A 27,076-nucleotide genomic window follows, 5' to 3' on the forward strand; every position below is an offset into this window, starting at 1 on the left:
CACAGACCCTGAGTTCTTTTTATCCTTCCACTCTTCCATCCTCAACTGAAAATCTCTAGTCTTGAGACATCCTACCTCATGGTTGCAAAATGGCTGCTATAGCTTCAGTCATTCATCACTACACAATAGCTTCCAAAGCAGGAAGGGAGAAACAAGGGCAAAAGAGTCTTCTCCTTGTGTAGTTCTGTCTTTTATCGGGGAGAAAATCTTTCCTCTAAGCCCCGTCCCCCCAAAGCAGACTTCTTTTTATTGTCGTTGGCTAATACTGGGTTTCATGCCTACCCGTGGAACAATCATTGGCAGAGGGGAATTTCTGACTTAGAGTCACCATGGTCCATATCCTGGGGAAGGGCACATTGCTGCTGGACACAACTTGAGGTCTTTTAGCAAGAAGAAAGAGGAGAGCGGCTGCTGGGCAGGCAACTAGCAACTTTTGCTGCACATAGATTCTTCATCTTGCTTTTACAGGGCACGCTCTTCCTTGGCATGCTTGTTATTGGACTACTGAAGAGGCCATTTGCTCTTTGCCTATCAATGCAGGGGAAAGAGATAATTAGTGGGTTGGGATCTAAGTGGAGGTGGATGGACCAATATAAGTGAGCTGCTCATCAAGTTGTTAATCAAAGTAACCTCCGCCAGAATTCCGAATGGAGAGAATCTGAAATGTCTGCCTTGCAGGCTCTAATTTCAGTGAAAGCAGTAGTGAGAATGCCTGGCTTTGGGTTTGAGTGAGCTATCCAAAGAAACAAATGCGGAAGAGAAAGGCTGCTTTATTTACCTCTGCTAGGGAGAGTGCTACATTAGGGGTGGTCATGCGAACCATCTGTATGTCTCCTTTTGGTTCATTATAAAAACTTTTCTCATGGTGTAACCTGGAGGTTTCCTCTCTTCAGGCAAACATCTACCACTTTTCAGATGACACTTGAGTTGAGCTTGTGGTCTTAAGTTGAACTTGTGGTTTAACAACACATTTAGTTTACCCCTCATATCCCTGGAGGCAACAAGCGGAGTCAAGGCTCATTGTAGGAGGTACGTGGGTGCAGGTGAAGGGGAAAAGGGAGAAAACTCGAAACCCAGAGTATAGAAGCTCAGTTTCTGACAGTCAGCCCTGTGCTTGTTTGTATGGTGGTCCTTTTAGACGTGTAACAAGGCTTTGGGATGTGAGGACTTACAATAGTGTGGAATGAATAATAAATATTGGATACCACAATCCACCATTTTTAGTCTCTACCAGTAATTTAATATGTTTTTGTTAAAAATTTTAGAGTAATAATATGCTCAATGAAGAAAACTTGCAAAGCGTGGAAGAAAGGGGGGAATTTTCACCCATTAATTCCACTGCCCCAGCGCAGAGGCTTATGGGATGTTCTTCCAGCTGCCTTCCCCATTTCTTTCTTTTCTTCTTCCTTTCCTCTCCTCCTCTCTTCCTTTTTAAAATAACGAAGTTTTTCAAATACAAGGGAAGTATTCACACTATAGATTCAACTGATATTAACCTATTTACACATTTGCTTCAGATCTTTTATTTTTGTAAGAAGTAAGGTGTCAACAGCCCCTGTGTGTGCATTTCTGAGTTCCTTCTCCTTCCTCCCTGTCCAGAGGAAACCACTAGTATGACGTTGATGTATATCTTCCAATTCATTCTAAGTTTACTGCATATCTATAGAAAACATGTAGTATTTTCTGCATTTTTAAATTGTATATAATTGATATCACACTCTATGTTACTTGCTTTTCTTCACTATACATTGTATGTTGGAGATTCTACCTTGTTTCATATAGATCGAGTTCGCTCATTTGAACTTTTACAGCTTTCTGTTGTTTGAATACACCCCCATTTACTTCTAGTACTGGTTTTATATAGTTGTTTTTACTAATGGCGGTGCTGCAATGAACATTCTAGAGCATGGCTACTTTTGCACTATGCAGGAGTTCCGTAGGCATATGTCTAGAAGTGGAATGGCTGATTTGAAGGGTGGTTTCTAATGTAGTGCAAAATTTCTCTCCAACTTATTTATACCAACTGTACTTGCACCAGCAGAACTTAAGAGTTCCTGTATCACAACACCCTGGCCAGTTAAATTTTTGCCAATCTGTTGAGTGAATTGGTATCTTGTATTGTCCTGATTACTAGTGAGGTTGAAGATTCTTCCATATTAACATTTTGTGATATTTGCTTCAAGTTCATGTTATTTTTCTGTAAAGTACCTGTTTATGTTTGTCATTTTTTTCTGTAGGACTATTTTCTTTCTATGTCCTGGATAGTAATTCTGTATTATACACACTGCAAATATTTTCTCCCAGTCTGCGTGTTGTCTGTAAATTTTGTGTCTTTGATTGCACAGAAGTTTTACATTTTAGTGTAGTGAAGTGTAGCAGTATTCACCTTTATGGGTTATGGTTTGTGAGTTTTGTTTAATAGCCTTTCCCTGCCTCATGATCATGCGGATATTCTGCATTTTTTTCCTCAAACTTTTGCTTTCAAATTTAGGTCTATAAACTATCTGGGAATAATTTTGTGGTATGCTGTGAGATAGGACTCAGTTTATTTTTCTTTATATGCACAGACAATTAATCTTAGAATGTTTGTTGACCTTTTGTCCCCATAGATTAGTAATCCCACCTTATATTCCAAATTTGACATGTACAAGTGTCAATATTGTGTTTATATATATATTCAGTTTCGTACTTAATCTTGTATATAGATTTCAGTATCTGCCTTTTTCCTTAGCTATATTTCATACACATTTCCCCATTCCAAACTTGAGTAGTGGCTATATAATAGTTTGTTGATATAAGATAATTTGTTTGCTCATTTTCCTATTGCCACATGTTTAACTTTCACTATAATAAACAGTATGTGATGAATGTGATTTAGAATGCTGTTGTACTGGTAAAGTAGGGCTGTGCACCCCAGGTGCACTTGTCTCTCCAGTAGATCTCAGTCCCTTCCCTTCTCTATGGAGAGTCCCCCCTTCATGAGTTGACACCTCTCAAGTTATTTCTCAACAAGCGAGTGTTGTTGTGATGGTCATGGAGATGCGTCAACTAGATCTTCCTTCAAGGAGGGACTGATTGTCTCAGCTGGAGGCAATGTTGTTCTCAGACAGCCATCAGCTTTCAGCCCCTCCAGAGATTGCCTCAGGTGTTGGGAGTACTTCACCTAAGTTCACACATCCTTCCCAAGATGGGCCGTATCCAATGGCTAGTTGAGGCAGAGATATAAAGGCACAGCCATTTCAGCCCAACATGAGAGGCTGTCATAGGCTCACATCAAAGCTCAACTTCTCCCTCTGTCCAAACCCGCTTCCTTCTTATCCCTTTCCCAGGTGTTGATCCCTAATAAACATGCTGTGCACTAAATTCCATCTCCAAATCTACTTCCCAGTGAACCAAACTGTGACAGTTGTCTTCTTTGCTTAGAAGCTTAGAATCAGGAATAAACCCAGAGCCTCTCACTGCCTACATAGATTATATGCAGGCCAGGATGACTCCGGGGAAGAGGGAAGTGCTCTTAATAGAGACGGATCTCTTGACTCCCAGAAATGTGCCCTATCCCTAATTCTTAGGGAAATGCAAATCAAAACTCCAATGAGATATCACCTCACACCCATGGCTACTATTAAAAAGACAATAAATAACAAGGGTTGGAGGGGATGTGGAGAGAAGGGAACCCTTGTACACTGCTGGTGGGAATGCAAACTGGTGCAGCCACTATGGAAAACAGCATGGAGATTCCTCAAAAAACTAAAAATAGAACTACCATATGATCCAGCTATTCTGCTTCTGAGTATTTAACCAAAGAATATGAAAACAGTAATTCAAAAAGATAAATGCACCCCTGAGTTCATTGTAGCATTATTCACAATAGCCAAGACTTGGAAACAACCTAAGTGCCCATTAACTGATAAATAGATAAAGAAGATGTGGGATATATATACAATGGAATACTACTCAGCCACAGAAAAGATGAAATTGTGCCATTTGTGACAACATGGATGGGACCTTGAGGGTATTATGCTAAGTGAAATAAGTCAGAGAGAGAAAGACAAATACCGTATGATTTCACTCATGCGGAAGATAAGCAAACAAACAAACACATAGATATGAAGAACAGATTGGTGGTCACCAGAGGGTAAGGGGGTGAGAGGAGGGTGAAAGGGTAAAGGGGCACATATGTATGGTGACAGGTGGAAACTGGACTTCTGGTGGTGAACATGATGCAGTCTATACAGAAGCCAAAATACGGTGTACACCTGAAATTACACAATGTTATAAACTAATGTGACCTTAATAAAATAATAGAAGGGAAGGGAGGGAGGGAGGAAGGAAGGAAAAGAAAAGAAGGAAATGTGCCAAATGGAGTTGGAGAATCCAACAAGTCTTAGAGGAATTCCACTTGGACTCTGAATATGGAAAGGAACGGGGGACAGCGTGGGAGGGGAGGGACAGTAGACATTTCTAATATTTCTAATATATTCAAAATGTATTTTGGAAACTAAGCTTCTTTGAATTAGATGCATAATAAAGTTTATTTTCCATTATGAACGTAATACATGTTTATAGTAGAAAATTTAGAAGAGAAGGAAGAAGAAAAACATCCAATTATCAAAGACTCTTTTATATGCAATGTTTATTTTGAATTTGATTGTTTTACATTGTTATAAATCACACCATTTATATAATTTTGTTATAGCACATTTTTCACTTAATGTTATAAAAAGCTTTTTTTCCCTGCTATTGTATCTTGTTATAAACATTTTTTTAATGGCTACATTATAACCAAGGAATGAACTACGGTTTATTTAACTATAATATCAACTATTTGGTCTGTTTATAGTCTTTTGCTATTATAAATGACACTGCAAAGAAATCTTTGTGTAAGTTTCTTTTCTATATTTAATATTATTTCTTGGGGATAGTTTCCCGGAAGTGGAATGACTAGATCAAGGGGTTTGAACATAAGCTTTTGATTCATGTTGCTAGGTTGCTTTCCTGAAAGCTAATTCTGGTTTCCGTGCTCACTTTTTGATATGAAATAATGAACAGCTTGCGTAATTTTTTTACCTGTATTGGTGGCCAGAGACCAGGTGAAAAGACTGGAGCAAAGCTTCTCTAGTTGGGGGGTCCTTTCCAAATGGACATGGTTCGGCCTTCATCACCTCCCCTCTTTCAATTTCCACACTCACCATCTCTCATCCGGAATACAAGTGGAGCAGGGACCATTACTCATTTGCTTATCCTGTACGGAGATTTGAATAACCTCTTACTAGAGAGTGTCCTTGTCTGTTATGGTTGCAGGTCCCTGTAGGTAAATGTGTGACTGGGTGGTGCTAACTCAACCGTCAGTGACCAGACTAGGAAATCTAGAGGGAAAGATCTCTAAATTCAAGATTACTGTTTTGAAGTTTGGGGCCTGGTACCACTTCAAAAATTAAAGATCTACTATTTACTGGAATTCAATATTTAATATTCTAAAAATGATTCAATTCTAACTTCCAAATGAGTTTAAAATTTAAAGTTAAATACAGACTTTTTCTCTGAGGCTGTGGTTTTCAAGGGTAGCAAGACTCATCAAGAAATTTTACTTTAGGGGGGCCGGCCCGTGGCTGAGTGGTTAAGTTCACGTGCTCCACTATGGTGGCCCAGGGTTTTGCCAGTTCAGATCCTGGGCGTGGACATAGCACTGTTCATCAGGCCATGTTGAGGCGGCATCCCACATAGCATAACTAGAAGGACCTACAACTAGAATATACAATTATGTACTGGGGAGCTTTGGGGAGAAGAAAAAACAAGAATATTGGCAACAGACATTCGCTTAGGTGCCAATCTTTTAAAAAAAAAAAAAAAGAAATTTTACTTTAGCCATGCCTTGGTGAGAGGTTCTGAATAAACATCCAGATCTTGATTACTGTCCTCATTTCCCACAAATATACCAAAGCAGCTTTGTCTTTCTTCTGTCATTGAGATAAGACATTTGATTTGCCTCCTCATTCTTCACCCAAATTCATTTCCCAAGATGGACTGATTTTCAGGTACCATAAACACCCAGTTCTACTGGGTTTTCTTGGACTGCCGGAGACACTATGGTCCATATATGAGTCACACACTTCTTTTTTTTTTTTTTTAAAGATTTTATTTTTTTCCTTTTTCTCCCCAAAGCCCCCCAGTACATAGTTGTATATTCTTCGTTGTGGGTCCTTCTAGTTGTGGCATGTGGGGTGCCGCCTCAGCGTGGCCTGATGAGCAGCACCGTGTCCGCGCCCAGGATTCGAACCAACGAAACACTGGGCCGCCTGCAGCGGAGCGCGCGAACTTAACCACTCGGCCACGGGGCCAGCCCCCGCACACACTTCTTTTTTAATTAAAGTATAGTTGGCATGCAATACTGTATCATTTCAGGTGTACAACAGTGATTTGACATTTCTGTGCATTACAAAATGATCACCACAAGAAGTCTAGTAACCATGTGTCGCCATACAAAGTTATTACAAGATGATTGACTAAATTCCCTATGCTGTACGTTACATCCCTGTGATTTATTTTATAACTGGAAGTTCATACCTCTTAATCCCCTTCACCTATTTTACTCATCCCCCAGCTGCCTCCCCTCTGGCCACCACCAGTTTGTTCTTTGTATCTATGAGTCACACACATTTTACTGCATCTTCCCTGGCATGAGATTCATATACATTGGCGTCTCCTCAGAGTGAAGTTGGCGTTCTTTCTGTCCGAGTCCAGAGTTTCACTTGGCACGTGGTGATCCAAAACAGTTTGAGGCTTCTTTTGATTGACTCGGGCAATCTCAACCCAGCCAGGTTCACTCTGAGAGATGCCGTCCCTTCATGAATGGCCATAGAAGCTTTCCCTCTTGGCTCTGCGTTCTAATAGCCCCTCTTGCATGGACTATGGCAAAGCAATGCTTCGAAATATTCGTTCATATCATGTGGCTTTTCTTTCTGCAGTTTCTGTTCTTTTTTATTGTAGGATCTGGAGAGTCACCGCTAGAAGACGATGAAGTCGGGTATTCACACACTAGATATGAAGGTGAATGCTTTGCTTATGTGCTAATGAGGACCTGCTGATGCCAGGAAAACTTTCCTTTTTGCCCTGCAGAGCAGACTATAATAAAGTGACCAGACAATGCATTTAAGTTCTATTATCTCTCCAGAAAAAAAATTAAAAATTAATATGCATATGCTCCCATTAAGAAAAAATAAAGAACAATGAAAGAAAGAAAACAAAAAGCATCTGGAAATCCCTGAAGTGCTGTCCTTTAGCACCCCAGTGGTCATTTTATTCTCATAAGTTTCTTGACTGTCCTTACTTCTGCATAGCCAAGCTCTAGCTGATGAAAGTGAAAATCAAGCCATGAGTTCTGCCTGATTCATACATTACAGCCAGAATCGTCCAGAGTCAACTACCCAAGGTCAGATCTGGACCCAGTGCTGCTAATGTAGTGAGATGAATGGGGAATGAGAAAACTTGATTTTCATAAGCTCATTTCATTATGCTCTTTCTGAGTCTAGCTTGGCTCCTGAAATAATGAGTAAACTGTGTTGCCAAATGAAACTTTAATCTAATGGTAAAGAACTTCATCTCTACACATTTCCAGCAACCCATCCCCCCAGCAGGTATAAAAAGCCTAATCAAGGACCTTCTATTCAGGCTCAGGTAAGTATGTCCACAAATATTTCTACTGGGAAGGCATTTTTCTGAAGCTTAGGAAGCCCTGGGAAAAGTGAAGGTAAATTTAGATTATTTCTCTCCGAATCTGGTTCCTTTTACAGTGAAGGAATAATCTTTATAAAAATGGTTAATAAAGGTTCATTGTGGCACTTTGCCCAGTAAATTTGCCCGCATTCTGTCAAGACGACGCTGCCTTGCTCTGTTGTGATACATCGAAGTTCTAGGAGAATCAGGGAGTACTGGTCAGCCTTTGGTTGGACAGAGTCTTTCAGTCGTTTTCCACACAAGTGAATAGTCTTTCTAATATAATGACTGGTGCCTATGTCCAGGTGTGTTTCCTACCATATTGCACATTTGCTTATGACCTGTGAATGCACATACTCAGTCCTATCCACAGCTTCTATATTATTGTCTCAGAAATAACCAATCAAGCAAAGCACAAACTTATTAATTAGATGTTTGGGGTAAGGAGGTGTTCTGATTCCTAACACTTCTTAATGAATTGAGGGTTCTAAAACATTTTTAGGTTCTTTGAGTCCCTTGTTGAAAGATCTTCCTAAAACACACGTGTGCACATGTACACTAGGGGTTGTCGAGAGCTCTCAGATCATTTTTCCCAGTGTCCATTCTTACCTCGCAGTGTCACACGTGTAGAAGGTAGACCAGATGGCCAAAATTTGTGCCTGCCCTAGAGCTTGCCCTGAATGTTTAAGAATAAATACTTGTTAGGAAATTGTTTTCATTTTCAATTTTTTCGTTTTAAAACTTAGAGGCAAACCATTGTTAACTGGGGGCTTAGCTCTAGATCCTCAGGCCCCTGCACAGTGTCTGGCACAGAGTATATACTCAATAAGTGTTTTCCAATTAAATTAAATTTAAGTAAAAGAAGAAAGTGAAATTTAACCAACATTTATTGTGTTCTCAGAATGAGGCAAACATTGCTTTTGAGTCTTTTACTTGGAATGCCATCACATCTTCACACTAATTGAGGGAAGGCGGAAGGCATGTAGAGATATGTTGTTTTTCCTAATTTACAGGTGAAGGAACCGCAGATTAGAGAGGGTTTAAGTGACTTATGCAGAGTCACACAGCTAGCGAACATTATATTACATTTGGGTCTGAAATCCAGATGTTTTAACTCAATGTCCAGAGTTCCCTTGTGGCTCCTTATGAGTCTGCTTCATGATCGAGCCTACCCCAGGAACTCCAGTTAACTGGAATGCTTACCACACTGGCCCAGGGGAATGGGAAAGCTTTCCTGAATAATTGATTTAGATTTCTCCCTAAACAAACCCTGTCTTAATTGAGGCAGCATAAGAGCTTCCTTTCTCTAAACCTCTACGTTCAAAGTTTTGCTAATTCCCTTTAACTCATGGTGCTTGTATGCACTTCAAATTCAAGTCACTCACTCAACGTTTTAATTACTATCGCTGCAGGGCTGCCAGGCTGTCAAAATATCTTCCAAAGTTTTGTCTTGGAAAGTAATCTAAAAACATTCCATTTGCGAAAAAATGAAAACAAGGCTTTTTTCCACACGTTGACAACAGCACAGCTTTTGGATGTGCAGCCAGCACTGCTAGGAAGATTTGAAGACTCAGAATATGGGGCAACATCTGCTAATTGCCTGTTGGATTGAAATATGTGAATTTGTGACATGTGTATGCAGGTCATTCTTTAATGTACCTACTAGCCTTAAATATTTGGGTGCATTTGTGGAAAAGACAACAGTAACGCGTGTGCTAAGAATTGCAGGTATCCTGCCTCATATTAGTTTACTCTAAAATCGTGTGCCTCCTAAACTCATGCCAAAGTCCAGGAGCTGGAGGATGTGAGTGTTTTCACCACTTGAGTGAAAGACAAGTGAAGAATCGGACATTCTTCTAGTTTGTACATTAGTGGAATTGTGAGCAGGACCCAGAATGCAAAAAGGATTTGCCTTCAGCTGCAAGGGTTACAAGAGAAGACTACTCAGTTAACAGTCAGAAGAAGGAGTAGGAGGTGGGCGTGGGTATGAGATGGGGAGTGGAGAGGAATAAAACAGAGTTTGAATCATACAACTTTAAAGCTAGATGGGACTTTGAAAATAATTTAATCCTGTCCTGTCTCTTATAGATAAGGAATCTGGTTCCCTGAAAAATTTAGTGAATTGTGCGGGAGATGGAGGTGGTAGTCAGAGTTAGAATGTGTGCTAGCCCTCTTGACTCTTTGCCCAATATTGTATCCACCATACTCCACTAGCTCACTATGTTTTCATCATCCCCCCTGCTGGGTCTCCTATATTCGCTCCCACCTCATCACCCTTCCCCCACCTCCCATAGGTATTTCATTTTGTCTCTCTGGAGCCCAATTCTCAGTCAAGGCTTCCACAGTTTGGCCTGTGAGATGGTGGGAAAAGAGGCGGTAAAGGGGGCCCCATTGGCAAGAGAAGAAGAAGGCTAGAGATGGGCAAGTGCAGAACCATTGCAGTCTAGAAGGGGAACAGGGCAGGCAGGGAAACTAAGAGGAAGTGAGGCCGTGGGGAAGTTAGGGGGAAGGAGGGAAAGGATGATAAAGAGGTAAAGCGACAGTTTTTAGGATATAACACCATGAAAGTCCTCTGGCAAACTATCAAAAGTGCTTCTTTGAGATTAAAAACACTAAGTGCATTTTGGAGTTTCTTTTAAGTGGTCTTTCCTATCACAGTTGGAAAAGAAAGGCAGAAAGAGAGAGGGCGAGAGAAATAGACCTCACTTAGTAGTCACAGAAGCCAGTACGTTCCAAATCTCAGTTTTATTTGAGTGGTCAGCATCTATGGATTTTTCCAGAATTCAGCTTAAGGACTTTTGATTATAGAAGAAATATCCACAGCTTGACAGTGAGAAACAAACATATCCCAAGGGCTTCTCATTTACCTGAGATCTTGAAATCTAGTTTCATGGCGTACCTGGAGCCATCACCATGGAAAGAACTAAACCATTTAAAATTGGTTCAGGAATTATTTTATACTTAGGAGAAATAATGGAGACATGTACGCATACTGTTTTGTACTTTACTTCGGGGTCCAGATTTTTCTCATTTAAAAATGTTAGCACATACAGAGTCTATGTGTAAACCCCAGAGGAAGGAAACTTTGTTGAAGGAAAGTCTGTACGCCTGGTGTAAGCTCCTGCAAATCTGTATCCACGTGGTCGAATTGAATCAGCTCTAGGCTAAGCCCTCAGGACATCACTTTTACCCAGAAAGTCCAGGGAATGCTGCTGGAGTCCTGTCTTTAGGACCCACTTGCAGCTGTCTGCAAAACATTACGTGATGAAAGATTAGCCAAAGGAGACATGAAGGCACAAAATCGAAAAGCAGCCTGTGCACAAGGCCTGGACGTGACTGTTGGTTTTGGTGGCTGAGAAGCAGTCAGAAACATTCTCAGAAGAGAATTCCTGGGAAAGTCAAACAAGGTCTGTCCCCCTTCCTGGCCGCATGATGGCGCACGAACCCCACTCACTGACAGCTCAGGTGCTGGGGTGGAGCCAGGAGCCAGGCAGCTGGAGGGAGGGGGCTCCTGTTCATGGCATTGAGCCAGCAGGCTTGAGGGAGCTTGTCACTGGTTCCCATCGATTGTGCAGTGGCCACCATGGGAACTTCCCCACTGAGGAGCTAGTCTTGCCCTAATGATTTTATGGCTTTCAGAGAGCACCTTCCAAAGGCTCAGGGGAGTGGTTCTGATCCTAGTGTCATCCTAGCTGTGCTCTGGGCAACTGCAAGTCCAAAATCGAAACACTCTGGAACTTTGCCATTTGGGAAGGATGTCACTCTCGTACCTAAATGGAGCACAACTGGGGACATCAGCAAAGGGACGTTGCTTCCCTCTGGGGAGCAACTGTTCTGTGACTTTAAGCCAAAATTATATCCTGAGGCCAAAACCTTGAAATTGTAGCTCCATTCACATTAATTAAAATAGTACTGGGGGTTTTTATGGAGAATATGCATACAGACTTGGAAAAAAATCTAAATTAACCAATTATTGATTCCTCTGCCACTATGTATGGATGGTTGGGGTTAGAGTTCACAATGATATCAATTGCCCTCAAGAGAATTATGTATCTAGTTAAGGAAAATACTAAAAAGAACAAGCATTTATTGAATGTTTACTGTGTGCTAGGCACTGTGCTAGGTGCTTGATATGCGTTATATTTTTTTAGTCCTTATAAGAGTCCTATGACATAGGTATAGGTATTAACTCAGAGATGTTAAGTAACTTGTCCAAGATCACACAGCTAGTAATGGAGGAACGCTGTCCATATTCAGATATGTCTAACACCTAGTCCTGTGATCATAACCTCCCTATCCAGAGACACCTTAAGAGACATGGGGCACTATTTGGAGGTCCAAAATCCTGAATGCAGCCAGCCAGGGACTTCAAGAGTGAGGAGACACATTTTCTGAAGATGTCACTTCCTATTTCTTCCCTCCTTTGTTTCTCCTGCCTGTAGACACCCCGTGGTGCTCCCCCATCAAGGTGAAGTACGGGGATGTGTACTGCAGGGCCCCTCCAGGAGGATACTACAAAACAGCCCTGGGAACCAGGTGTGACATTCGCTGCCGGAAGGGCTACGAACTGCATGGCTCTTCCCAGCTGGTCTGCCAGTCAAACAAACGGTGGTCCGACAAGGTCATCTGCAAACGTGAGTAGTCCAGCCCCAGGTGGGGTCCCCAGGGCCAATCAGAGCCAAAGTTCTTTTGCTCTGAGATCAGGGCTTTTTACTGAACATTCTGTGGTCTTTGATGAGAAAAACTCCTCTTGTGAGCAGAAGTCAGTGGGTTTCTAAGGTATGGCGAAAGTGAGATGACACCTTTCAGACAGACAGACGGGTGTGATCGGCTATTTAGGAAAGGGAAAGAGAACAGAGGTTTTGTTAAGCCAGCGGTTAATGTTTGTTCAGTAAGTGCTGGACCCTGAAAAGGTGTTGGGATGTAGAAACAAATAGGACACACACAGGCTGTGCCGTCAAAGGCATCACAGGATAGCATCAGAGACAGCAGGGCAGAGATGTAAACAGTGGAATGAGTACATGAATGGTGCTAAGTTAGGGACTCATGGTAGCGGAGGCAAGAAGTGTTCTCCCAAGGAGTGGGCTTGGGGAGACCGGGAGAGTCACTGAAGAGTGATGCTTATTCCAGGAAAGGGAGCATGCCCCAGGGGAGAAGACTGGAAGAGCATTTCAGGGGCTGACTTTTAGCTTCATGAAAAGTCACATCTCATTTGGGAAATTGCAAGTGGTACAGCACTGTTGAAGCACTTTTTAGATGCCATTGTTATTCAAAACAGCCACCATTTATTGAGCACCTATTGTGTGCCAAGCATTTCATACATTCAATTTTTGCAACAGTGCTATGGATATGGGTGCCATTACTTTAACTTTATTTTTGGGGAAACCGAGGCTCAGGGCTGTAGCCATGTGATCCAGCCTATGCAGACTATGCAACTGAGTGTCTATAGTGGGCACTTGCGGTGCTTCACTCAGATCTCCCTGGATGCCCTTTACCAGTTCTCTGTGTCCATCTCCCAGCTTCTGAGTGCTTTACTCTTAATGACTTGCACCTTCGATCTTCTTCAGAGGAAGCAGAGGCCCTGCTCCTTCAGGGGACTGCTCTCTTTATTCTGACAGGGACAGCATCCCCACGGGCAGCCTGTAGCTACCCCCATACTGAGTGGTAAAGGATTAATGAAAGCCCAGCTTCCTCGCCTGGAGGCGGGATGGACCGGTGTCATTCATGCTCCAGAGCTCCCTTGTGGGAGGAGGCTGAGGCTGACTTTGCCTGAGATCCCACCTTGTCCGGTTTCCTCCCTTTCTCTGTGTTGCTTCCCCCGCCCCTAACTGGTCGCCCCTGGGAGCACTTTCTTATAAATCACTTGAACACAAATCCTTGTCTCAAGGTCTTCTTCTGAGGAACTCAGCCTAAGACAGCGGCTTAGCTGGGATGCCAACCCAAGCCAGTCTGATGTGAAACTTTGTGTCCCTTCTGTGTGATGTGCAACCATCCATTGTTTCTCTAATTCTATCCATTATATTTCAATGAACTTTTCACCCTATGCTTTCAGAGTTTCTGGACTCTGAAACTCTAGGGACAAAAACTAAGAAATGCTGAATATCTGGTTTTCTCTTTTTCAGAAAAGCGATGTCCTACCCTTGCCATGCCGGCAAACGGAGGGTTCAAGTGTGTAGATGGTGCCTACTTTAACTCCCGGTGTGAGTACTATTGCTCACCAGGATACACACTGAAAGGGGAGCGGACGGTCACGTGTATGGACAACAAGGCCTGGAGTGGCCAACCAGCCTCCTGTGTTGGTAAGAAAATATCACAGCCTTCAGGAGGCACAAACTTTGGAAAGAGCAGGGGGTGTTCATACAGTGGATTTTCAAGGAAGCATCGGCATCCCGTGTGTAAAGCATAGGCACCCAGCTTTGCTTTCAGTAGCTCTCTTCATCCCTAGTCCTCTGGCTCGGCCCAGACCTAACCTGTCTCTATCCTAGAGCTGACTTCACAGCTGATGACTTTCATCTGATGTTTGTCTCTTTCATGGCTTGCTTGTTATTGAGGCAGCTGCAGGCTGGCAGGGGTAGGGCATGTTCCCGCTGCTTTAGTTCAGGGATCTGCCCTGTAGCATGGGCCAGTTGCTGACATTTGCAGGACAGTCCTGCAGAGAGCATCTAGGTGGCTTTCAGCCCACAGATGTAGTTCCTTTTTCGTGGACTCTGGTAGTCAGCAAGCGCTCAGTTTGCTAAGCTGGAAGGGATTTGGATATTTCACCTTGCTCTTAGTTTGTTGAGCAATGGTTCTTACTGTGTGGTCCTGGGAGCAGCAGCAGCAGCATCACCTGGGAACTCTTTAGAAATGCAAATTGTGCCTCCCCACCCCCTCAGACCTGCTGAATCCGAAACTCTGGGAGTGGGGCGCAGCACTTTGTGCTCTAATGAGCCCTCCAGGGCATTCTGAAGTGCTTAAAGAGAGAGCCACTGATCTAAGGCGGTGCTCCTCGAGCCTGGGAATCATGTTAAAAATGCAGATTCTAATACAGCAGGCCTGGGGTGGGGCCTGGGATTGTGCCAGACCGTGCTCTAAGGCAAGGGTTCCGAACCTCGGCACAGTAGACATTTGGGGCCACATAATTATTTGTTGTGAGGTCCTGTCCTTTACACTGTAGGATGCTTAGCAGATTCTTGGCTTTTACCCACTAGATTCCAGTAACATCTCCGCCTCCCCAAGTTGTGACAACCAAAAACGTCTCCAGACATTGTCAAATGTCTCCTGGAGGGAGGAGGAGAGTAAGAAGAAAAATCACCCCCCCATACTGAGAAGCACTGGCCTGGTGGCAGTGGCTCCCCACCCTGGCTGCTCCCTAGAATCACCTGAGTGCCTTTTAAACCTAGCCGTGCCTTGGTCCTGCCCTAGAGATTGTGACTCAGTTAGCCTGATGTAGGACAGCTGGAGGAGGCAAGTGGCATTATAAAAACTTCCCAGGTGGTTTTGATGTGCAGCTAAGATCCAGGACCATTGTCTGAGGGCAGCGGATCTCAGTGTGGTCCCCTGACCAGCAGCATCAGCATCACCTGAGAACTTGATCCCAGCCCCGCTCCAGACCAGCGGTATTAGAAACTCTGGGGTGGGGCCTAGCAATCTGCATTTCCAGGCCCTCCAGGGGATTCTGATGCTCTAAAGTTTGAGAACCTGCCTTAGAAGATCAAATCTGGGAAGAAGTTTAGTACCTTTCTACTCAAAATAGTGCCCTCTGATCAGCAGCATTAGCACCAGCAGGAAGCTTCTTAGAAATGTGGAATCTTGGGACCCATCCCAAACCTGGCAGACCAAAATCTAAATTTTAAGAAGATCTCCAGGGGATTCCTATGCCCTTTAGATGTTGAGGCAGACTGCTCTAGGACAGTGGTTTTCAACTTGGGCTGCCATTTAAATCTGAATCTCTGGGGCCCTGGTATTTTTCTGAAGCTCCCCCAAGTCGTTGAGAAACCTGTCCCAGGGGATCATTTACTCATAAACTGTTAGGGCTTCCAGGACTCACCCTTACAGAGCATTCTAGTCCAATCCCTCATTCTACAGATGAGGCCTCAGAGGTCTATGCTCAAGGTTGCATAGAGCCAAGCCTATGTTTCCAGGCTTTCAGGCCCAAAGTCCCTGAATCCAGGGAGAGCTCTGGCACTGAGGTGCTAAGGCAGCTGGCCTTGGAAGCCTGGCTCCTGTCCTGCTGGGATCTGCCCATCCTCCAGAAAACTGTTCAGCTCAGTCTGCTAATGTGCTTTACCCCTGCCCCCTCAGTATTCCTTCCTGATTGCTCAGTGTCTGGGACAGATACTTCAGGATTAAGACTGAAATTGGTTGCTACCCTCTGGGGTCGGATGTGCAACAACTTCGCTGGCCTCAGTCCCAGTGGTGTTTTCATGATGGCACCACTGTTCACCGTCTTCTCTAGCAGCACCAACCATTCTCACTCTACAGTTATGTGGTTAATGGCCTATAGCCAAGGGACCTGGCCCAAGATGTGATCAAAACCCTTCTGAGTTTTATATCAGAGTCACAGCCTGGACCTTACCTTGTATCCATTTGATGAGAGCAACAGGTCCAAATAATTACCCAGATGACTGACTCAGATTTATCCTGGGCTTCTTTTTTCCTAGGAGTTAGATAGGAGTTTGTATTGGTCAGTATTTGGGAAAACAGAAACCAGTCTAGGTATTTCAAACAGAGGGGAATTTGATGCAGGGTAATGGTTACAAAAACATAGGAAGAGCTAGAGGAAAAACACTGTTACCGGAGATTAGTTAGAGCGGAAAGCCATGCCAACCAAGGGCTGGAGGAGCAAAAGTGGGATAGTAGTGTTACCCAAAGTCCATAAGCCCACCTGTGATCCTGACACATCTGTAAATGAAGTCAGGAGCCCACACTCCTGTTGATATTTCAGAAGCCCAGGAAGCCCTCCCCATGAAGCTCCGACTAGAAGCATAATGGTGTCCACCTTCTTCCTGCCTTCTATTCTCATGAGAGTGCCTCTTGGCAAATCTATCTGGCACCCCGCTGGCAAAAGAAGTCTGGGAAATGTAATTTTGACACTATTAGTCCCGGTGGTAAAGGGGAGATTATAGAAAAACAGCACCAACAGAGTATTTGGCACAGCAACCATTTCCCAAGGTTTGAGATATTTCCCCCTGAATCATTGTAGTTCTCAGTGAAAAGAAGACTGAAGAGCAGTCCTCATCAACTGGTGCAGGTAGAATGGTGCTGAGGCTGTGAACTCTGGACATGCTCCTCTTGAAGGACCTAAGGCCAGATGCTCAGGTCAGAAGGGCCCCTCACAGATAATGCGTTCATTATCCCCTCTGTGACTTGGTATGTGCAAGCTAGCTCTTCAAAACAACCCCCCAAATTTTTGAATCTCTTTTACCACACATTGGAGGGGGCAGAGGGGAGGGGAGGAGAGGAGATGCTGAAAAATCTTTCTGCTAAGCAAGCATTGGCAAAGAGTTCTCTAGGGATCATACTGTCCAGATGTCCAGATTGTGTGCAACAGTGGAAAGAAAATGCTGATTGTTCTCAAAAAGCAACAAGCATGTCTGAAGCTGGACCAGATGGGCCTGGAACCTTTCCAGAGGGAGAAAGAAAGAACTAAGAAATGAACCCCAATTTCAAGGGATCTATCTTAGAGTTTGCCAGGACAAGGTTTAGGCATATTTAGGGGCGGGGAGTTGTGCATGCATTTAAGTGGGAGTGGCAAAAAGGGGACCAGTGAGCCACAAGAGAGCATAGAGCCCCCAGGAAAAAGAGAGAAATAGACAAAGCAAGCGGGCAATTCTTTCTTCGATTTTGGTGACAGATAAGCTAGAATTTGTATCCAGTGCATTTTACTCCAGGGATGTCATTGACTCTTTCGTATTTCAATATATTAAATTAGTTTAATAACTGTGTGTGTTGGCAGGGCTACGGGGCCCTTGAGCATAACTTAGAGCCTCAGCCTATTTAAGGAGCTGACACATGGTGGCTGAGTAGTTCCGAGATTTCCACATAACCTTGAATGGTGCATCTTGGCCAGAGCTGTGCTGAGTGCTGAGAAAATTGTCCCAGTTCTCTTCCAGACCCGGAGGAAAGAGAGAACACTGGGCTTACTTTTGACTCTGAGGTGGTCAGTTCTGTGGTCTGGCTAATTTGAAAGTGCCACAAGTTAAAATTAATTCTCTTATACAGACCACACTCTGGCAGTGGACTCAAATCCATGGTTATTTCTGAAACAGACATAGATAGAAATAAGTCAATGGAGGAGAAAAAGCATACTGTAAATTGAAGAAGGGTAAGATATTTAAAGAGCCACAACTTCCATTGATATAAAAAAAATAAACTTTAGAATGTAACAACTATTGTTTGGGAGGCTATTTCTTCTTTCTTTCCATTTTTAGTTATTTTTGGTTACATCGGCATTTAGATAGACAATGGACAGTTAGAATTACAAGTCCTCATCTAGAGACCAGATTTTGAGTAGATGCATGATCTCTCCTTTAGACCAACACTTTTTCCTAGGCCAAAAGAGGAAGAGAAAAAAATTAAGGAAAGTTAAAAAACCATGGACAATGAAAACTCAGCAAATATCTTTTGACATGCTGAGAGCCCCATTTAGTTGTTTTAACAAAGGACAGTGTACAAACAAACTTGGTTTTTGGCATAGCTCGCTGCTTGTTTTCTACTCCTACGGAGTAGAACAGATGGAGAGTTAACACAAATGAAATTCTGGAATGAAAAACCTCTGAGATTTAAGATGTGCAAATTGATGGAATCTGCTTTCCCAACTATCTGACAGCTAGGTTTACCCAGTGTCCCATAGGGAAGGTTTCTGGGCTGCGCTGCATGATTTCCAGAGATTCAGTTGAATATACAAACGTCGTGGGACAAAGAATAAATTTATCAGTAGATTGTTGTAGATTATCTTAAATTATGCTAAATTTTTCCTGGGTTGGAAAATACACATTCTTTTGCAAACTTTCAGGAAGCTAGCTTCAGCTTTGAAACAACTTGATTGATTGAGATACTGATCCACTTTTTACCTGGCATGATTTTGTTAGTACAAACTGAACAGGTAAACTTTGAGTGGCCCTCTCTAATAAAAACATATCACCAATGAATTTTTAGTTGGGCATCTTTCTGATGAAGATGGTGACTTTTAATTGTGGGATTTATTGCTTTCCTTCTTGCCTCTTTTGTCCATTGGAGAAAGTTTTCCAATATCTTATATGCTACTAATATCTTAGATGGCACTTCCCACAGGCAACCACAGGTATCACACTCTAGCTAGGGAAGCAAACAGTTGGGCAAGTTTTCAGTGTCCAGGTTTGTTCTGCCTTTGACAGTCATTCCCTTCCTGTGCCCCATGAAGTGATCGCTTCCTTCCTCCATCACCAACTTCAAACTATTTTATATTTGTATCAGTAATTGATTGCCGCACAACAGACCACCCAAAACTTAGTTGCTTCAAACAACCATGTCTTTGCTTGTGGTTGTTTGGGTTGGGAATTTGAGCAGGGCTCGGGGGAGACAGCTCATCACTGTTGCACATAGTAATGACCGAGGTGACTGACTAGGGCTGAAGGATCCACAATGGCTTTCCGCACAGGTCGGACTTCTCCCGCGGAGGTGGCTGTACTGGCTGGAGTTTGGCTGAGTCTCTTCCTCCTTTCATAATTTCTCATCATCTCCACATGACTTCTCTGGTCAGATAATTGGACTTCCTTAGATGGCAGCTGGCTTCCAAGACAGCCAAAGTAGAAGGTGCCAGACTCTTTAAGAGCCTAGGCCTGGGACTGGCATAGGGTCACTTCCCTTGCATTCTATTAGTCAAAACAAGTCACAAGACTGGCACAGATTCAAAGGGAGGGGAAATAGGCTCTACATCTTGGTAGCAGGAGCGGCATGTATATAAGGGAATTATGGGAAGCCATCTTTGCAAAGAATTCACCACAGTATTCTTTGTTAGAAATCAGTGCTTGGAAATCATTAGTGAAATACATCTTGGGAGATGTTATACAAGATGCTATGTAGGAGTAATTTGAAAAAACAGGTGTGATCAGGTACTATTAACAAGGCCAAAATAATAATGCTTTAAACAAGATAGAAGTTCCCTTCTCATATAAACGTTTGTGCTTAAGCAGTCCAGGGCAGTGTCCTAGGTCCCAACTCCTTCTCTCTTGTTGTTCCTCCATCCCCAGCTTGCAGCTTTCATCTCACAGTCTAAGATGGCTGCTCCAGCTCCCCACCACATCCACGTTCAAACCACGGTGGAGGAGGAAGGAAAAAGAGGAGGCTACACCCCCACCTTTTTTAAAGCACAGCCCAGAAGTTGCACATGTCACTTTTTCTCACAACCCATTAGTGGAACCCATCACATGGCCACATCTAACTTCAAGGGAGTCTGGGAAATGTAGTCTTTATTCTGGAAGGCCAAAGGCCCAGGCAAACTTCTTTTGCTATAACAGAAGGGGGATCAGATAGCAGTTGAAGGACCACCAGCCTCTGCCACATTGACTATACAGATTGAGAGCAAGTTGGTGTGAAAGATCAAGGGGTAAAAGAAGTGAGAGAAGCAGCAGTTAAAAAGCCAGTTTGAATGGGATATGTAGGAAGGCAGAGAGGAAAGGGCATTAAATGGAGTCTGTTTGCTGTGAGGAGCTGTGACATTGCTTGACTTGGGATAAGAATATCATCTTGCCTTAGGATGAGGTAGAGAGGAGGGACCCCACAGTGGGTCAGGCAGTCTCAGATAGAAGTTACTGTCATGTTCTGAAGTGCCTATTAATCATATCTCTGACAGTCATCTTCAAACACAGATTTCCACTGGAAAACACTAAGCAAACATTTTAGGATGCAGGAAATTTATTGCCTTAGTTTAAAAGGTTTTTGTTTCTTGTTACCTGTTGGCCAGGACATTGTCCTGTTGAACCTCTACTATTTCTTACCACCTACCTGGTTAGACATGTTAAGGATTCCCAAGTACATTGTTCAGCTTTTTAGAGAAATAGTAGTTGATACAGTACGGTATACTTGTTTCTGATATTTTATATGTAGAGAGGAAACTAGAGCGCAGAGAAAGGAGACAGTTTGTCAGATGTCTCCAATGAATGGGGCAGAGGCCAAGATTTTCACAATTTCAGGGTTTCCACACAATAACTGTCTCTGTGGGCATCCTGACTCAACAGGGAATCGTAATTATGTTTCTATAGTAACTTTCTTCATTTCATTCATGGAAATTTATGATAACTTATAAAAAGCCATGATGACCACGGCTGTGTAATAATAGGCTTAGGTTTCTGGAGCATCTGCTGAAGGGCAGGCCAGCTGTCTCATTAGCTGAAAGAGACGGCATGATGCTTAGGATGCAACAGAATCCAGTCCTACTGCTCTTCTTCACGGATTTATGGGGACGCTGTAGCAGGCGACCACAGAGGAATGTGTGCGCAGAGGCTGGAGGAAAACACTAGCAGCAGGCAGACACACAGAAGTGTTTGGCTTATTAAAATAATTTAAAAATATGTCTTAAAATCCCAGACCACAAAGAAATTCCAAAAGAGAGGAAATGCTTTCCAGTCTCTAAATGGGGATGATAATAACAATACTCAGTCTAGTGGGCGGTTGTGAGAATTCAATGAAATAACGCAGGGGTAGTACTTAGCATGGGGTGGGCATGTAGGAGGGTTCAGTAAATATTAGCTCTTATTTTTAGTGATCTGTTTCTTCTTGTTTCTGGTTTGGAAGAGCACTGCTTCTGAAAAACTGGGTCAGTTTCAACTAATCATTATTAGCTGGGCAGGGACTGCCTTTGGGAAGCTCTGAGACTCTTTACCCAGATAACCTAATTTGGAGCGTGTTTGTTCACACTGTCAACACATCTAGTTGATACAGAAAACAACCCAGTATATCATCCAGATGTTTAGTTTACATGACAGAGACTAAGAGTATCTCTTCACTCTGACAATGTTGCTCCAAGAAAATTTGGTAACACAATGTAATTTTACATCGAAATCTCTCTCCTTAGCCCCTCCCCTTTTGCTTTAAATTTTTAAAAAATAAATATACTTTCTATGATGAGTGCCAGCTATATTTGACCAGCAGGGGACAGGTATTGTATACTTGTCTTTCTGATTCACCCAAAGCTGTGAAATGTTTATCTGAATTATCAAAGTATGTCTTGTATCACCTATCATATTAAAAAAAAAAGGATTAAAAACTCAACAACTGAAAATAGACACCTTGAATGCATTTAAACCAGCTTCCATTTCATCATAACATTTATATCCTTTATTTTATCACTTCTACAAAGCATATTTTTTCACATTTTAATATCCCTGAAATTGGGATGCATCTCACAATTAATAGTGACTCAGATTCAATAAAATATGGTAGTTATTCAATTTAAGATTAGAGTATTACGGCTGTAAGTTCACACTCCATTGAAGCATGACATAGAATGAAAATGAATTTGGATAGCTGAAGGCAAAATTATTTAACGAATTATTCGTAATTTCTTACCCTAAATAAAATGAGAAGTTATTAGACAAGACACGGGAGAAAGTATCTGAAGACTTGACTTGGTGCATTTAGTCTCTCAAAGATGTTTGTGATTCAGAATCAAATGACGTTTCATTTTCATTCAGTTTGTAGCAGCACTTAATAACTATCAGTTGATATGTAAAGCGATGCAAATCTAAGTTGTTAATTTGCTGTGCCTTCTTTAAATACATTCTCACTCTGTTCAGAATCATCAGGTGGAATTTGCAAACGTTTGAACTCCCCCTGCTTGTGATTTCACTTTACTATAATAAGATGAAATCCAACCCAGGGAGGAATTGACATCTCATTTATATCTAGCTTTGCTTATTGACCCATCTTAATAGTGAGAGGGCAGAAATTCTGTTACCACATAGAGAAACTACTTGGGGAAATTTGGGAGGCCTTTGGAAGGCCAGAGCCAAGGAAAAACTGTTGTCCCCAAACACAAAACCATAGATGTGGTCCAATGGCAGTTGGAGGGGAGAGTGGACCCAGACAGACCAGCGTTTGTTTTAAGATACTGAGGACTATATTGGGAACAGGCAGAGCCAGAGGAGGGAGAGCTTGTTCCAGGGGTAAGTGCTCTGCTTGGGTTATAATTCACACTATCACTATCTACATGGCCTTAAATAAATCACTTAACCTCTTTGAGCCTCAGTTTCCACATTTGTAAAATGAGTGTTGGGTGGCTCCTTTAAGCCTCCATAACATTTACTTGTACCTCACCTGGAGCAGTGCCATTTTCTACCTTGCGTCATAATTCATATGTGGCAACATAATCTCCCTAATAGACTATAAGCTCTTTGAGGAGCACATGATTCTCTTGCCTTTGTGTACCCCCAAACCCAGCAGTTGGAATGATGCCTTGAGTAAGGCAGGCACTCACTAAAGATTCGTTGCTTTGTAGTGAATGGAACTAGGTGACAGCTCAGGTACCTTTCTCTAGTGTTCTGTGATGCTGTCTGTAAAGCAGGAGGGACTCGCTATAACTGAGTGACTTCTAGCTGGGTAACTGCCATATTGCCAAGTCAGTAGGCAGAGTTTGGAAACATGGGGAGGAAGTTGGTGTAGCTAATAAATTACGCCACAAGACACCTAGCAAGGCCAGGTAATTGCAGGTTTAGCCATGCTCATGTGAGTGCTCAATCTTCAAAACTCAGCAGGAGAGAAGGGGCAAGATGAAGGGAAGGAAGAGAAAAACAGAGGGGTGAACAAACCCTTCAAAAATGGGGAACCACCTAGAGCTTCTGGCATGTCAAACGCAGGATGTTGAATCCCAAGTTGATAAGATATTTCTTGATGATGGTGAGAATACTCTGGTTATATTTCCAGATATGGAACCACCTAGAATCAAGTGCCCAAGTGTGAAGGAACGCATTGCTGAACCCAATAAGCTGACAGTCCGGGTGTCCTGGGAGACCCCCGAGGGAAGAGACACAGCAGATGGCATTCTAACTGAGTAAGTGCAGCTTGGCAGCTGGCATGATGTTACCTCTTTTATGTGAGACATTTACTACCTAGAGAGGGGCAGTGTGTCTATGCTGGTCTGTTTCTGCGTTCAGACTCAGGACCGCACTCTTTCAGCTAATCCTCGTTCATGCTTCATTTTTCTCCACAGTCGTCTTCACCATCTGACTTACTGTGTATTTGACTTATGTATTTGTTTATTGCCTGTCTCCACTGCAGTATGTTTACCGCCACATCCCTAATGCCCAGAACCATGCCTAGCACATAGTTGGTACTCAGCAAATATTTGTTGAAGGAAAGAAGGGAAGTAGGAAGAGGTGGTGGGAAGAAGAGGGACAGGAAGAGGAAGCCAGCTGGTTCATTCAGGGATAGGATCACCCCCATTGCCTGCCCACAGGGCTCCTACTCATGCCTCCAGGCCTTACTAAGCTGTCACCTCCCTGGGTGGCCTCTGTGTCTCCCATGTGGAGCCAGATGCTGTCCCCCTTGTGCTCTGTGAGTATGGTTTAGTGCAGAACTTTCCACTCCTTTTTTTTTTGGCACCTGCTTCTTTCAAAACTTTGGATTTTTAATTTATTTTTTAAAACTGTGACCACATTAAACGTTTACAGAATAAGCTTATAAAATAAGAGAAAATGTCTTCTGCCTTCTTCCCCATCCCAACCCCATTCTCCGGACCAAGTGCATTAATAGTTTGACATACATCCAAAATGTTTTTAAAAACGTGTGGTTCCCATTGCTGAAGTTTAGCTGCATGTCGTTCTAATCCAGCATCTGGGCCTGTACCCTTGCGGCTCTTTGGTTGGCCTCCACGTTCCCTGAAGGCCACTACTTCATGTCAGCACATTCACATCCATGCCTTAAAGTTCATGCCCCTGTTAGACCTCCCCACTGAGTTTCCATCTATGGACAAAGGATACCTTTGACTTACCTCCTGGTGAGTCATGTAGCAGGGAAAGACTTTCTAGAATCCTATCAAACCCAGGCTATGCAAGAGAAAACATTTTAAAGCAATTATTAGCAATAACAGAACATCTACTAGGAAGGGGTTGAGTCTCACCGTTAGCAGGACATTTTGTTCCTGTCCTGATGATTTTCTCCCAGTGTACCATCTAGATAATATTACTAATTGTGTTCCTCCTTGTAACTCCTCAAAGATAAAGTTCAAACTTCATTAAGAAAATTATTTATTTGATGTCACATATACATGTCCCAACCCCCTAAGGAGAAACTTTAGGCATTGGGATGAAAAAATAAGTCAAAGTTGACATAATCAGGGATTGGGCCCAGATAGGAAAAGCAGAGAAAGTTCTAGCACCCTCTGCGGGCCCAAATTGCCAATGACTGCTTGGACTATATTCTCTAGTGATTTTCCTTACAGAAAATTGCCTCATCCTCCCAATTCAGGTCCCCTCTGGAACAAAGGTGGAATGGGAGGAAGACTTGGGTCCCAAGTTCTCAGCCTCCTCCACCCTCTGTTCTACCTTCCAGCGAGAAAAATGAATGTAAACTCCCCAGGAACTGGGGACTTGCATTTCTGGTCTCAAACTGCTCTTCCAAGACAGAGTAAAGGTCAGGAAATTCTATTCTTCAAGAAATCTTTGTTCTAGTCAAACTGGCTTAATGGTTGCCCCTGTGTATCACTGCGTCCTGTGCAGAGCGGGTGCTCAATAAATGCCCATAACAATGGTCTTTGATCATTAGGCCCACAATTGCCTAATTGTTGTTAGTCCCATAATGATCATCTTTGGTGTTTCTGTTTTTTTTCCTCCTTGAAGTGTTATTCTAAAAGGCCTCCCCCCAGGCTCAAATTTTCCAGAAGGAGACCACAAGATCCAGTACACAGTCTATGACAGAGCTGAGAACAAGGGCGTTTGCAAATTTCGAGTTAAAGTAAGAGGTAAGAATACTGCTTAATGGCTTTTTCCCCTCTTTACAAGAGCAAAGGGAGGCAGGCTCTCAAGCAGGAACCTCTGTGAGTGCGCACTGCCGTAGGGGTACTCCCTTCTTTGGATTAACCTCTGATGAGGCTAGGGGAAGTGTGCCATCTTAATGCCTGAATTTCACACCACAAATCCAGATGAGGTCAGTGTTGGCAGATTATTTCAGGAGTCCAAGGCAGCAGTAAACTAGTCTCACATGAGCCCACACCTGGCTGTCCTAGAAGACTATTATTTGATAACTTTTCCATCCCTGGGCTTAGGTGACCATCTAAAGCCTCCAAGTTCTTCCGTAAAGGAGGCTAGGAGCCCCCTCGCTTGGGCCACCAGACCATGTTCTTGGTGTTCCAGAACTTTGGTCTGCCTGAAAAAAAATGTTTTGAAAGATTTACTTTATACCTCATGGTTTGGGCAGCTAATTACCAACCATCTTTACTCTTCTGGGTTCAGCCGCCTCATCTAAAACACAGGGGGCTAAACCAGTTGATCTCAGTGGTTTCATTGGTATGAATAGTGACCATTCCAAGGCCCACCTGCTGGCCAGATAGCCATCCCTGCCTCCGTACTCACTTCACAGGCTGATATAGAAGCCTGATTACAAAGCTGGTACCTCTGAGCCCTCACCTTTCCTGGTTACTCTGTGGGGGGGAGGAGGCTCAGCACTGAGACCCCTCTGGGCTTGTGTCCCTATAGTTAGACGCTGCGGCAAACTCAACGCTCCGGAGAACGGTTACATGAAGTGCTCCAGCGACGGTGATAATTACGGAGCCACTTGTGAGTTCTCCTGCATCGGTGGCTACGAGCTACAGGGTAGCCCTGCTCGAGTATGTCAGTCCAACTTGGCTTGGTCTGGCACGGAGCCCACCTGTGCAGGTATGTGTGCAGCCCTGTCTCTAGCCAACAGCAGATCCTGAAGCCCCCTTGGTTCTAGATTTCAGTAGAGGGAGGTAGGGTTTCATTCTACGCACTTGGAAAGGTTCAATGCCATCCCTCTTCATCCAATGGGTGAAAATGGTCCTTGGATCCCTGCTGCAGCTCACCTCGTCCACCCTCCTCCTTCGCCTCTGCCTGTCTTCTGATTTCTCTTTCACGTCCTCTTATGGAAGAAACTGGAGGTGAGAACCCGGGACTGGCCTTCAGTGACATTATGAAGCAGCAAAGTCTGCTCTAGTTACCCTTGTTCCTCCCTTCTACAAGGATCTTTTTTACAAAGCTAGTAAACTAGTGCGTACAGACAATATAATGCCTGCTTTGCAGCGCTGGCTTGGAAGTCACACGGGCCTTGGGCATTCAGAATCTTTCTTCCTATGTCAAAGGAGGAAGATAATACCTACTATTAGAGTTGTTGTAGGGGTTAAATGAGGTCGTCCATTGAAGTGTGGAATAGAGCAGTGCCTGGCCCAGCG

General features: G+C 43.2%; 1 protein-coding gene across 2 annotated transcripts in view; it reads left to right on the forward strand.

Annotated features, from left to right (window-relative positions):
• The window catches only part of SRPX (sushi repeat containing protein X-linked), a 92,943-nt gene that overhangs the window by 40,348 nt on the left and 25,519 nt on the right, over positions 1-27,076 (forward strand). The window contains exons 2-7 of one of the 2 annotated variants that reach the window (XM_014853051.3): positions 6,988-7,047; positions 12,156-12,347; positions 13,836-14,012; positions 23,596-23,722; positions 25,509-25,630; positions 26,364-26,543. In XM_014853051.3, coding sequence (XP_014708537.1) covers positions 6,988-7,047; positions 12,156-12,347; positions 13,836-14,012; positions 23,596-23,722; positions 25,509-25,630; positions 26,364-26,543 — 858 coding nt within the window. The remainder of the gene's footprint in view (positions 1-6,987; positions 7,048-12,155; positions 12,348-13,835; positions 14,013-23,595; positions 23,723-25,508; positions 25,631-26,363; positions 26,544-27,076) is intronic. The other variant, XM_014853052.3, reaches the window with a different exon arrangement.

This window comes from Equus asinus, chromosome X (genome assembly GCF_041296235.1).
Source record: "Equus asinus isolate D_3611 breed Donkey chromosome X, EquAss-T2T_v2, whole genome shotgun sequence".
Lineage (NCBI taxonomy): Eukaryota > Metazoa > Chordata > Mammalia > Perissodactyla > Equidae > Equus > Equus asinus.